This window comes from Canis lupus, chromosome X (assembly GCF_003254725.2).
Source record: "Canis lupus dingo isolate Sandy chromosome X, ASM325472v2, whole genome shotgun sequence".
NCBI lineage: Eukaryota > Metazoa > Chordata > Mammalia > Carnivora > Canidae > Canis > Canis lupus.
The window spans coordinates 37808898-37823586 of NC_064281.1; the positions used below are offsets into that span (position 1 = coordinate 37808898).

The window sequence follows — 14689 nt, forward strand, 5'->3', positions numbered from 1 at the left end:
ACTAACAAATACTCTGGGACGTCTTTAGTAAGAACCAATCCCCACTTTTGACTTTGAAATTAAGTTTGAATAGTATTAACCTGCTTATATCTGAGACAGAGTTTGCCACCCATTTATTCCGTGGGTGGAATAAATAATACTGCCTTCCATTACTGAACTCTTTCATACTCCATGGGTTTTAAACCTCTTGTACTGATATGTCTTAACAATTCTATAAAACAGCAAATTCTCCCCAGTTCACAGTCTGAAGACTGCGTCTCAGAGAGGTTAGTAATACGTTGTATGCAGTATTGGTATGCATACTAAATGGTACAACTTCAAATCAGATCATACCTGAAACTAGTATTAATAAGTTGAAGTGACTTAAATAAGTTTCATAAGATTCCTCATACCTGAAGAGAGGGAAATTGCTGACTCATGCTTTCTTAGCAAAGGCCATTTGTGGCATCTATCTAAAGCAAACTCCCAGACATGAGTTTAAAATATTACTTCAAAGTGAAAACATCCCTTTGCTGTTTCCCAATGTCTTATTCCGTTTGTTCCTTAATTTGTAAGGGAATTTAGGGGGCATAAGGTCAAGGGAGTAATAAACAACTAAAATTTAACATTGGCCCAGCAAAGACAGCCAAGATTAAAGACAAAAATACTGCTGTGATTCTAGTTGTTATTGTTGCCAACTGGGTGGGAAAGAAATAATCCTGGCTTGAAATACAGGGAGCTCTCAAAGCAATTCTCTCTGAAGGGCCAGGCCCTTCCTAATCCTTTATTTGATTTACTCTGGGAGCTTTAGTGAGAAAAGAAATAAGAAAAACATCTGATGGATGGAAGGTCAAGGAAGCTAGTGCAATAATATTTTCATGTTCTTTGCCCTGTTGACTTTTTAAAAGATAAATGTTATTATCTTTTTCTACATGAAAAATACATACACAATATATAAAATTTGGAAAATTCATAAAATAAAAAGGTGAGAGGATGAGAGTCTTCCATATTTCTGCTCCCCAAAAGATAATCACTGGTTTCCTTTTGAGACTTTTTTTAGTTCTAGGTTTTGAAAAGTGTATTTACATAGTCTTGACCACATTGTAAATTTAACTTGTTTCTGAGAAACACGTTTTACTTTTTACTTGTTTTATTTTATCTTGAAATACACTTTTTAAGTGATAATAACTGAAAGACTGATCACCATTATTCTTTGAATATATGATTGTGCTTTAGTTTGAGTAACAATAGGTTGGATGTTTTTGGGATTACTTCCTTTAAAACCAGAAAATGATAGCATGTAGATTTTGCTTACAAAAAGTTAACAATTAGCTTGTGTTCATACAATCTTAATATCTCAGAATGTTTTATTTTGTCAGCCAAAAACCTAAAATATTACCTAAGAGGGTTGGGCCCAGGCCAAGGACTACGGTAGAAAGTCAGAGCTCTATAATCCCAAAGGAATATAATTAGTCCTATCCTCAAGGGGTTTCAAAGCTCTCTGAAAAGATTTTCCTGAATTTATGAAAAGCTTTTCATAATGGAAGTTATAAAACTAATGCAGATAATTACTATGTTTTAAAAAATATAATGGATAGAACTTAAAATATTGAAACTGTATTACAATAAAAATAAGTTACATTGCAAACAACACTCTCAAAAAAAGTGGCAAATAGCCTAAGTGTTTAAAAAGATATAATTAATAATAGACATTGATTTCATGAAAATAAAAGGATTTTTACTATTCCAGAATTAGTTGCTTTTGAAGGTTGAAGTCACAGGAGAAGGACAAAGATGTTTATCATAGAGTATTATATAATAATAATAATTATTATGTAAAACTGGAAGTAACCAAAGTGTCCAACAGGATGATGATGGATAAATACATTATGGTAGTCACTTTCCATGAAATATTTTGCAACCATAAAATATGATATTTAATGATGCATTTTCAATGACATGGATAAATGTTTGCACTGTAATATTAAGTGATAAAAACATTGTGATGGATGTCCATTGCTTCTGCATTGCATATAGTTTCCTTTTTAAAAATGAGATCATATATCACACTGTACATACTCAATGACAGCCTGCATTTCTATGTGTTTAATATTATAAGTTTTTAGAGCCATTATTTTTCTACAACATGATTTTTTAAAATATTTTATTTATTTATTTGAGAGAGAGAGAGCATATGACTGGGGGGAAGGGCAGAAGGAGAAAGGGAACGAGGCTCCCCACAGATCAGGGAGTCTGACTCGGGACTCAATCCCAGGACCCCGGGATCATGATCTGAGCCAAAGGCAGATGGTTAAATGGCTTAGCCACCCAAGTGCCCTCTACAACATGATTTTAAAAGATCATAGACTATTATTCCATGTTTGGACACCTCATTATTAACTTATCCTATTTTTTATTTTTGGACATTTAGACTTTCCTTTTAAAAATAATGCTTTGAGGGGCAGCTGGGTGGCTTATTGGTTGAGCATCTGCCTTTGGCTCAGGTCATGATCCTGGGGTCCTGAGATCGAGTCCTGCATCAGGCTCCCCACAGGGAGCCTGCTTCTCCTTCTGCCTGTCTCAGCCTCTCTGTGTGTGTCTCTCATGAATATATAAATAAAATCTAAAAAGAATAAAAATAATGCTTTGAATATCCTTCTTTCCTTCTCCCTCCTTCACTCTTCCTTGATGCTTTTCTCTCTTTCTCATCTTTTCTCTCTCCTTTAAGCTGAGTTCTAAAAAGTTGAATTTGTATTATCAAGAAGTATATACATTTTATGTCTTTTTAAAAGATATATTTATTTATTTTAGAGAGAGAGCATGCAGAAGCAGGAGGAGGGGCAGTGGGAGAGGGTGAGAATCTCAAGTAGATTCCATGCTGGAGTCTGACTTGGGGCTTGATCTCACAATCCTGAGATCATGACCTGACCCAAAACCAAGAGTCAGATGCTTAACTGACTGTACTACCCAGGCACCCTGTAAATATTGTTTTTCTTACTGTTTCCACGTCTTAAATTGAGAGATTCCTAGAAACTTGTTCTTATTTTTAGTTCTCAGTGTCCACCTTCCCTCCCTAATGCCTGAAGAATGAATACATCAACCCCAGACCCAGACACATTCTCAACGAATGCTGTTTAGCATGATAGGACAGTCGCCTTGAACTTGGCTTCCATTTCTCTTACTCTGTTTACCAGAAGTTCACTATGTGCTTGGACCCTTACAATCCTTTCCTTTCTTTCTGCTGTCCAAGATCAGGGAAGCCTCTTCATGTTGTCTGTCTATATCGTCTCACAATTTGTAGCCTGTTCCCAGCTCTACCAACCAGAATTTAATGCTGGACTCTCAAAGTTGCATGTTTTTCAATCAAGGGGAGTGGTTAGTCCAGTTGTGCGGGTTTACTCTACAACTGTGAATTATCCAGAGAATTTCTCTAGAAGTTCCTCTTCAAACCCTTGAAGGGTGGCACCCCATCCCATAACGTGTTTGAGAGGCATAAGCTAATGCACCATCTCTACACTTGACCACGAATGAGGGCTACAAAAGTTTTCCTATATAAACAACTTGATAAATGAGATCTTCGAGCTGGAGATCTTTAAGTTGTTCTACATAAAGATGGTGGCACGTTCTGGTCTGTTCTAAGGACTTTACAGGGTAATATCACCTTCGTGATGCATCACTATTCTGAAGATGTATAGACATCCTTGGGACAGAACCCAGTTTCTTTCTTTTTTTTCAATTGATTTTACTTATTTGACAGAGAATGAGAGAGACAGAGTGAGAGAGAGAGAGCAAGTAGGGTAGGGAGAGGGAGAGGCAGAAGCAGACTCCCTGCTAAATGGAGAGTCCAATGTGGGGCTTGATCCCAGGACCCTGGGATCATTACCTGAGTAGAAGGCAGATGTTTAACCAACTGAGCCACCCAGGTACCCCTGGGATCCAGTTTCAATATTTTTTTTAGCATTCCATCTTGCCAAATGGTGTGGTTTTAGACACAAAGGGTTCCACACCCACTGAATGGTACCGCTAAATAAACCTGAGAGATGGTTACTGTAAATGCCTGTGCCTAATAGTGAGTCTTACTCTGTCCAGCAGATCTTGTCCAGAAGCTCCTTCATTGTCATGTGGTCCCACTCCTCCGCAAGAGGTGCCTTCCATGGGGCATCACTGGGAATCTACACTCAGATAAGGATTCAGAGGGGGGGAAAACCAATGTAATTTTCCATTTCAAATAACTGTTTCAAGAGTACTAAAAACTCTCCCTTGAAGAAGGAAAATGTAGGCTTCCCAAGTTCCCCCATTAATGACTTTCATGGCACAACCAATGTCTCTGTAGCTTTCCTGTTATAGATCTATGCCTCTGGATCCATACTTAATTAATGGTAACACTTCCTGCACAATAAATGGAGGCTATGTTGAAGTTGGTCTGTTTCCAGATATTGAAGGCTAAGTCACTCATGTGGAGAGAACATTCATAAGTTCAGCTCTTTGACAAGGGTCAGACGGCTGCACCAAATCATGCCTAAACTGGAGTTTCAGGTCAAGCCCTGTGTGTCCTTACTTAGGCGCTGCGGGGCTGCGCATGGTGGTGATGCAAAGACCTCAGGAGTCTTATTCTGCTCTGTTCTAAGGACTGTCTGAATTAGAAACATCATCCTAGGAAGCCTGAGTGATGTATGATCTCCCCTCTCACTGGTGGATACAACCAGCAGTCTGGTGGGCATCTCATTCTTTTAGCGGTTAAAAGCCAGTTCATTTGCTCACTCCCTAAACCTTTACTGAGAGATTTTGTGTGCTAAACAACACGAGAGGCATTGCTCATACACTGTCCCTGCTTTCTTTGAAGGACTAAACTTATTATGAAAAATACAGATTCAGTCAAAGAAGCTTTAGTAAGCTTTACCTCTCGCCCCATGTCGTCCATCGTCCTCCAGAGGTTGTTATGATCTAGGTATGCAATTGGGTTCCATACAGGTGGGAAGGGGCCCCTGAAGGGGTACGATTTGCCCTGTGGGATACAAAGTATTTTTATTTATTTAGTTATTTATTTATTTATTTATTTATTTATTAAGATTTTATTACTTTAGAGAGAGAGAAAGAATGCGAGTGGGGTGGGGAGGGAAGGACAGATGAGAGAGAGAATCTCAAGCAGACTTCCTGCTGAGCATGGAGCCCAACCGGGACTCGATCCCATAACCCCGAGACCATGACCTGAGCCAAAACTAAGAGTTGGACTAACTGAGCCACACAGGTGCCCCCAATCAAGCTATTTTTAATAGGAAGCATTTACTACAATGTAAAAATAGTTAAATGTCTGCAAGCAAAAGCAGATATACACCTAATATATGATATACACTTAAGGGAGTATCACACACACTTGTGTCCTCAGAGAACCCTACTTAACTTTTTAGCATAGAGATTTCCATCTCAACTCTCTGTTACCTAAATAAATTTGGTGCTAAAAAATCCCCCACAGACAATAAAAGAGTTTCTCTCAGCAATCAGAACCCTTACCATGTAAGACTGAAATGCCAGTGCAGAAGTTAGGTTACCTAAAGCAATCCCATTTTCCAGTGATACTTGCAAATGCCTCAGAGTGAGGGGACCCTATGTATCAGGAGCATCAGAAAAATACAACTCTAAATGTTATACGAGTTAGAAGAGGATGAATAACCAATCGTAGGAATGCAAACATCCGTAGGAAGAGCCACGAAACAGAGCCCAGCAAGCTTTCCCAAGGAATCAGAGGTGCTACATCAACACGGGAATTCCCAGAGGAAGCACAAGCTTAAAGCAGAAAGAAGCAGAAAGAAGAGACAGTTTAAAGCCTCTTCTGGGGACATATTTGCACTCCCTGGTTCTTCGGGCAGGGTAGAGTGACCTCACCACAGAGATAAAGGGCACACATTTCTCCAAAGACTGATAATAAGACCACCTGTGAATCGTCTCTGGGGGTTTAACTCAATGCCAGTTAAGGACATGCACAAAACCCACTTTGGGTCAACCTGAAAACCGATTCAGAAGTCAGGCTGTGCAATCCGACATCATCTTTCACCCAACTTGGAATAACTCAAGTCCATGGTCAACCAAAATGTCCCCATAACTCTGACTCATTCAGCAAAGATTCAACTCCTATTGATCTTGTAGGCTGACAAACGTGTTGTGAAATGAGAAGAGATTCAAGTTCATCTGTGTATTCATCCTGTGGCCACGTTGGTCTTCGCTTGCCAACAAAGCCGTAAGGTCCTCAGGGAAGTTTTAAGATGCAGGCTTACTTTTCTTCTTGTACTGGGTAGGGTTCTCCAGGGAAACAGAACCAACAGGATGTGCGTGTGCACAACTGTATGCATGTGTGTCTGTGTGTGTGGGGGAGCAGAGTGTGAAGGGGATTCATTTTACAAAATTGGCTCACACAACTGTGGAGGTTGAGCAAGTCCAAAAGCTGCAAGGTAGGCCAGCAGGCTGGGGACCCAGAGAAGAAAACTGCAGTTCGAGTCCAAAGGCCATCTGTGGGCAGAATTCCCTCTTCCTAGTCAAGGCCTTCAACTGATTGGATGCGGCTCACCCACGTTACAGAAGGTCATCTACTCTACTCAGTCTACTGATTCCAGTGTTAATCACATCTAAAAAATACCTTCACAGAATCATCTAGGATAGTGTTCGATCAATTTTTCTGGGTATTGTGGCCCAGGCAAATTGACAAATAACCATCATTCTTTTTAATCAACTTTATTAAGGTATAATTTACATACAATGTAACCATTTTAGGGCAGCCCAGGTGGCTCAGTGGTTTAGCACTGCCTTCGGCCCAGGGCGTGATCCTGGAGACCAGGGTTCCAGTCCCACATCAGGCTCCCTGCATGGAGCCTGCTTCTCCCTCTGCCTGTGTCTCTGCCTCTCTCTCTGTGTGTCTCTCATGAATAAATAAATAAAATCTTTAAAAAAAACAATGTAACCATTTTAATGCACAATTTTGGAAGTTTTGACACATATATGCACCTACCAGGATCAAGATATGAAACACTCCCATCACTCCAGAAAGTTCTCCCTTGCCTCTACCCTGCCAATTCCTGCCCCCTCTTTTTTTATAGTCATGCAAAAAAAAAAAAAAAACAGTAACTTTATTTTTAAAAGATTTTATTTATTTATTTATTTGAGAGAGAGAGAGCATAAGCAGAGAGAGAGGCAGAGGGAGAGGGAGAAGCAGACTCCCTGCTGAACAGGGGATGTGGCACAAGGCTCGATCCCAGTACCCCAGGACCATGACCTGAACTGAAAGAAGACATCTAAATGACTGAGCCACCCAGGTGCCTCAAAATAATAACTTTGATCTGTGGTCACACAAGTGTTACTTCTCGTTTGTTAAGTTTGCTCCTCTTCTTTCAGTTTTATTGAGATATGATTGACATATAGCTCTGTGTAAGTTTAAAATGTACTATATAACTACGTGGCTTTTAAAAAATGCTTTATTGAGATATAATTCACATACCATATCATTTAATTTGCAAGCTGACTTTATTTTTATTTTTATTTTATTTTTATTTTTTTTGTTTTCAAGAATTTTTTTAATAATAAATTTATATTTTATTGGTGTTCAATTTGCCAACATACAGAATAACACCCAGTGCTCATCCCATCAAGTGCCCCCCTCAGTGCTCGTCACCGATTCACCCCCACCCTCCACCCTCCTCCCCTTCCACCACCCCTAGTTCGTTTCCAGAGTCAGGAGTCTCTCATGTTCTGTCTCCCTTTCTGATATTTCCTACCCATTTTTATTTTTTTAAAGATTTTATTTATTTATTCATGAAAGACACACACAGAAAGAGAGAGAGAGAGAATGAGAGAGAGGCAGAGAACACAGGCAGAGGGAGAAGCAGGCTCCATGCAGGGAGCCTGATGTGAGACTCGATCCCAAGTTTCTAGGATCACACCCTGGGCTGAAGGCAGGCGCTAAACCGCTGAGCCACCAGGGCTACCCGCAAGTTGACTTTTTTAAAAGAAGTTTTGTATTTATTTACTTTAGAGAGAGAGTGAAGGTAGGGGCAGAGGGAGAGGGAGAGAATCTCAAGCAGACTCCCTGCTGAGCACCGTGACCAATCCAAGATTCAATCTCATGACCCTGAGATCATGACCTGAGCCAAAATCAAGAGTCAGATACCAACCGAGTCACCCAGGAGCTCCTGCATGCTGACTTTTTAAAACCCCGTGCTCATGCCTATATCAGAGTTCAGCACATAGAACTTAGTGGAAATTTGCGGATCTATGGGCTCACTCTCCACGAAGGACATGTGGGTCTCTGTTCTAGCTCTGCCTCTTCTTAAGTTCATTGACAAAGAAAAAGTGAGTTGCTTAATATTCTTGGGGCCCCAGATATCAGTGCTTCCAAGTCAATATCTCTGAGCCCCATCATCTTCCTCCAGGAAGTATGCCCAGATTATTGTAAACCGATGAGTTACAATACAGATTATTGTACATACAGAAGTATGCCTGGATTATGGTAGCAGCTGGGTGACTCTGACTTCTCAGAGTCCCAGAGCCTTCCATCTGCCACTAACTCCAGGGCACCAGCTTCCTGCATTTTATCGTTCTGTGTCACTCACCAGGATCTAAGCTGAGAGCATGGGCTCTGGAGCTAGCCTACCTGGGTCAAGTCACAGCTCTGCCACTCACTAGCTGTGTTAAGTTGCTTAACCTATCTGTGCTTCAGTTTACTTGTGTGTAAAATGGAACAACAGTAACTACCTCATAGATGGGCTGGAAAAATTGAGTGGACCCACATAAATCACTTTGAACAGTGGCAGGCAGGTGGTAAGTTCTCGATAAATGAGTTATGGCTGTAGTCGTTACAGTTGTTATCATAACCTTTGCAGGCCTAGGACCTGTTGGCATAGAATGCTGGCACCTAGTAAGTTCGCAATAGATGTTTGATTTCATTTTAGCAGTGTGACCTTGAACTTGTTATTTGCTTGACAAAGCAAATGTCCTAAATTCCAAAATTTGGAATGTCCTAAATTCCAAAATGACCTTTGGTACTTATGCTTTGTCTTAGTCCTTTTGGGCTGCTATGACAAAGTACCATAGACTGGGGTGCTTAAACCACAGGGATTTATTTCTCACAGTTCTGGAGGCTGGGAAGTCCAAGATCAAGGTGCTGGCGGATTTGGTTTCTGGTGGGGGTGGCTTCGTAGTTCAGAGACGGCCATCTTCCTCCTGGGTCTTCTTATGGCAGATGAGACAAAGGGTCTCCCTGGGATCTCTTTTATAAGAGCACTGAGCTCACTCACGAGAAGGCTCCAACCTCATGATCCAGTCACCTCCCAAAGGCCCCAGCTCCCCATACCATCACACTGCAGGTTAGGATTTCAACATATGAACTTGAGGGGGGCCACGCTCAGTGTAGAGCAGGTGTGTTACTCTACTGTTAACTTCCTTCTTTTGCAGTCTGCCATTGAGCCCAGACTTGCTCGGGCCTTTGCAGATCCCCACCAGCAGAGTACTGCCAACCTCTGATCCCCTTCCCCTCATACACACCAAGGTACTTAGACAAAAGGGGGTGAGGGATGGAACTTCAATAGTGAAGAAGCAAGCCAGCCTACCTACCAGGGGCAGAGTGCATCCAAGACGGCCATACAAAGACATCTCGCTGGATTCCTTAGGGTGGCCGAAGGGATCAGAAACTCTGCCCTCCCCTCCAAGGCGTTCTTCACCTTTTCCCAGAGCCAGCACCAGGAGTCAGACTGGAATTCTCAGTTTTTGAAACAACTGTCTTCACGTTCCCAGGAGTGGCCATGGCTGTTGGCACAGACCCTGCCAGTGTCAAGGCAGACACCATCTAACCACATCTGCCGGACTCGCACCCTTCTTCAAGTCGTGGCTGGGGATTTGTGGCAGAACCAAAGTGTTTGTGAGACCAAACAAACGCAAAACGCCTGAATAACTGAATTGTTTGGCTAAGTACAGTTTTCTTCCCCTCCATCTTGGTCCTAAGGGGTTTTTCTTCTTCCCATGTAAGGGGTGACTATTCAATCTGCTTGTGTGGGTTTTTTTTTTAAGATTTTATTTGTTTATTTGAGAGGAAGAGACAGAGAACGAATGAGAGCACAAGAGTAAGGGGAGGGAGAACCAGACTCCCCAGCTGAGTGCAAGCACAATGCGGGGCTCGATCCCAGGACCCCAAGATCATGACCTGAGCCAAAGGCAGACACTTCACAGACTGAGCCACCCAGGCATCCCTCAACCTGCTTGTGCTTTTCTCTTTCTGTCAAGGACACGAGTGTGTGGGGAGGGAGACGGAAGTGTCTGGCAAATCCTCATGAACCATCCACCGGCCAACAAGTACATGCTGGTGCCTAATATCAAAATCCTTGTGATACAAATTGAGTGAGCATCGTAGAAAGCACCATGAGGAAGAGACACTACCACAGAGATTCTGGGATTTGAGACCAAAGCACATTGTCCTATGGGCTTTCTGGAAGAAACAGTGGAAGGAAGTCAGGGGACAAACATGATATAGAGGAGTCCAAGCTCTTTGGACTCTTTGGTCACTTCAGGGAGGTTGGGTGCTTGTGAAGAGGTAAGACAGGGCTGAAGGGCATATGTTCCTGCTGGTGGGGAGAATGTGAAGCCCAGGAGTCATGCTCGATGTGACATGTCGTGTGTGTGTGTGTGTGTGTTTTATCCAATATAGAAATTTTAGATGACAAACTATAAAGAAACAGTAAGTATTCATAATCCCACCAAGCAGAAATCTATTGTGGGTATTAATATTTCAGCTATGTTTCTTTCATTTTTTCCCCTATATTTTATCCATTCTACACTTGAGGGCCTATTTTACATACAATTATTGCCTGGCTAGTTTCCAGTCAATATTGTGTCCTAAATATTTCCCATGTCATTTGTTTTCTTGATAAGCATACTTCTCTTGACTATTACATGATATTCCATATATGCAGACACTGGCAATTTCTCAAACTGTGATCCGAGAACCCCCTCAGGGTCCCTAAAGTATATTCAGGGAGTCTGTGAGGGTCTCCCTTTTCCAAGCACACCTGCAGGAAGATATACACTTTTGCATATCTTTTTCACATCTGGCTTGATGGCAGAGAGCTGGATTCTCATTTCTGCATTAGCATTCAATCTGTTGCAGTATGTTGTTTTGGTTGAAATGTATAGCAATGCCACTCACTCATTTTTTTTTTTTTTTTTGTTTTAGAAACTATTTTTTTTCCGGGATGCCTGGGTGGCTCAGTGGTTGAGTGTCTGCCTTCAGCTCAGGGTATGATCCCAGGTTCCTGGGATCGAGTCCCACATCAGGCTCCCCATAGGGAGCCTAATTCTCCCTCTGCCTATGTCTCTGCTTCTCTCTGCATGTGTGTCTCATGAATAAATAAATAGAGTCTTTTAAAAAAAGAAACTACATTTTCATACACATATGTTAAATTGTCATCAGGTTATTACTGTTATTTCAGGTGAATTAATATCTAAAAAAATTTCTCAGTTTTAATTTCCAATATGATAAATTTAGATAGAACCACATGAGCAAAAGCTCCTTGAGGTTCTCAATAACTTTGAAGAACGTAAAAGTGTGAAAAGCATTGGAATAGAATCTCAGGAGAAGTGATACAGGATGGTCTTTAAGAGGTCAACAGAACTGATTCAAATGCACTCTGAAACTTGATCGATGTGTGACTGTAGGCAAGTTGCTTGACATTTGTGCTGTTTTAACTGTGAGTTTGGAATGATGGTACCCATTTTACAGGGGCATTGTACGAATTAGGCAAGTTTATACATAGCAAACAGGACTCCCACTAAACAGATGTTGCTGATGGTTTTGTGAGCATGATAAACGTCCTGTCATTTATACAACCACTTCTTACCTATAAATCCACATCCACGTTTTTTATTAATCTCCCTTGGATAAATTCTTACATCTAAATTCTTGGCATGAAGATTTATGTTTGACTGTTAATTTTTAAAACATTTTTATGAATTAAAATATTTTTTCATGGTTCCAAAAGATATATATATATATATATATATATATATAACATTCTATCCAAGAACAATAGAATACACATTATCCTCAAGTATGCACAAAAGAATCCCCTGGTTAAATCAAGTAAAAAGAGACAAGAAAAATATTACAAATTTAAGAAGACTGAAATCCTACCAAGTGTATTTTCCAACCACAATGGTACAAAATAAAGACCAACATTAAAACAGAACTGGAAAAGCTACAATGCAAATATTAAATATTTAATATGTAAACATTAAACAGTACACTACTGCACAAGCAAAGGGTCAAATAAGAAATCAAATGGCAAATCAAAATATGTCTCAAAGCAAAAGAAAAAGGAAACATGATATTCCAAAACCTATGGGATGCAGCAAAAGCAGGAGTTTGAGTGAAATCGATGCTATAAATTCTTGAATTGGGAAAAAAAGTCCAAATAAACACCTTACCGTGACACCACAAGGAACTAGAAAAAGAAGAAACTTAGCTGAAAAATCAGAAATAAATAAAAGAGAGACCAGAATAAACAGCATAACATTGAAAACCATGGCCAGTTTTTCCAAAAAAATAAATAAGTGAAGAAAGTTGGCAGTGCTTTACCAACCAAAAAAAAGAGAGAAACCTTAAAAACCAAACTGAGAAATGGAACACAGGACACCAGATAACCACAGAAATCCAGAGTGTGATAACAGAGTACTAGAGACAGTTATATACTAAGGAGTCGGATCACTTAGAAAAAGAGCCAGAACACTTCTAAAACTGCACAAGTTACCAAGATGGAATCTTCAATCTCGAATCCAAGAAATAGGAACTCTTAGACCAGTAACAGGAATGAAAGTTGAATGAGGAATCAAGACTCTTGCAGCACAGAAAAGCCCAAGACCACACGGTGTCATTGGTGACTTCTACCAAACACTTAAAAAAAAAAATAATGACAATCTTTATCAAAATCTTACAAATAATGGAATAGAGGGCACTCATTCAGAATCATTCTGGGAGGCCAGTATTACCCTGATACCAAAGTAAGATAAAAACAATACAAGGACAAGAAAGTCTAGTTTGTCCAATACAAGTACTGCTTGATAAATATTTCTTCACTCCCCCACTCTCGATCTGCAGGTGTCTTTAGGTCTAAAGCGAGTCTCTTGTAGGCCACATATGTTTGGCTTTTAAAAAAAGATTTATTTATTTGAGAGAGAGAGGGCCAGATAAAGAGCATGAGTGGGGGGGTCGGGTGGGGTAGAGGCCTAGGGAGAATCAGGCTCCCCGCTGAGCAGGGAGCCCGACATGGGCCTTGATCCCGCCATCCTGGGATCGTGTCTTGTGCCGAAGGCAGATGCTCAACCGCTGAGCCACCCAGGTGCCCCTGGACACTGTCTTCTGCCTGCATCACCACATGGTGAAGCCGGAACAAGGGGCAGACAGTGGCTAGGTTTTTGCAGCCAGCCAGAAGCTCAGGAGCACACGAAAGGCCTGGAATTGTCCAAGTAGGGAGAAATGGGGAAGATGGGGGTGGAGATGGTGAAGGTATTCAGCAAAGCCCTACGAGAATAATAATAACAAACAACAATGACAACAGCTAACACAGAGTGTGTACTCTGTTCAAGCCCTTTTCTGTGCTCTTTACGTGTGTTGATTCATTAATCTGCGCAATGACCCTTTCAGATGGAGAAACTGAGGGAGATGAAATAATGATCATTTGCTCTGGGTCTCATAACTAATAAGCGGCAGCAGGATTTAAATTCAGACACTCAAAGGCCAATACTCTTGATCACGAAGCTTCCCAGCCTCTTAATTGTAACTATGAAACATTATGGGGCTAACAGTTTTCATTAAATTATTATTATTTTTTTTTATTTATTTATGATAGTCACACACAGATAGAGAGAGAGAGGCAGAGACACAGGCAGAGGGAGAAGCAGGCTCCATGCACCGGGAGCCCGATGTGGGATTCGATCCCGGGTCTCCAGGATCGCGCCCTGGGCCAAAGGCAGGCGCCAAACTGCTGCGCCACCCAGGGATCCCTCATTAAATTATTTAATTTAGGGGTGCCTGGGTGGCTCAGCCAGTTGAGCGTCTGCCTTTGGCTTGGGTCATGATCTCAGGGTCCTGAGATCCAGTCCTGCGTCTGGCTCCCTGCTCAGAGGGAATCTGCATCTCCCAATTCCTTGCCTGTGCCTTCCCCTGCTTGTGCTCTATCAAATAAATACATAAAATATTTTTAAAAATTATTTAATTCTCATAACAACCCAGCGAGTAAACTGCTAATTGTAGATTTCATTTTATAGATGAGTTCTGAAGCACAGAGAGGTCGAGTAACTTGTTCAAGGTCACACAGCCTATATGTGGTGGAAATAGAATTTAACCTTGGGTTCATGTATTTGGGGCTCAAGGTCTTACTTAGGTCACTGCTCTTCAAGCCACTGCTCAGTTGACTTAGAGAAGGTCTGTGGAAGGTCGTTTAGATCTGGCAACCACTTGAGATTCTCAAACCAGACAGAAGCTAATGGTGTGTTCAAGGGCCAGTGGGATCTTTTACGTGGCTGCCCCTCCTGTTCCCAGGCAGGGACCAGGCTGGCCCATCCTCAAACAGCTGCCATGAGCGCTCATTCCCTTACTGATTCAACAAGTATTTCCTGAGCACCTCCCGGTGCCTGTGCCCGTTCCAGCTCTGGGGCGGAGCAGTGAGCCACAGCAGAC

The 14689-nt window shown here is 41.3% G+C and overlaps 1 protein-coding gene across 1 annotated transcript in view; it reads right to left on the reverse strand.

Moving 5' to 3' along the window:
* Positions 1-14689, reverse strand: part of MAOB (monoamine oxidase B) — a 118454-nt gene that overhangs the window by 30966 nt on the left and 72799 nt on the right. The window contains exons 4-5 of the mRNA XM_025468798.3: positions 4880-4984; positions 4060-4151 (exon numbers count right to left, since the gene is read on the reverse strand). Coding sequence (XP_025324583.1) covers positions 4060-4151; positions 4880-4984 — 197 coding nt within the window. The remainder of the gene's footprint in view (positions 1-4059; positions 4152-4879; positions 4985-14689) is intronic.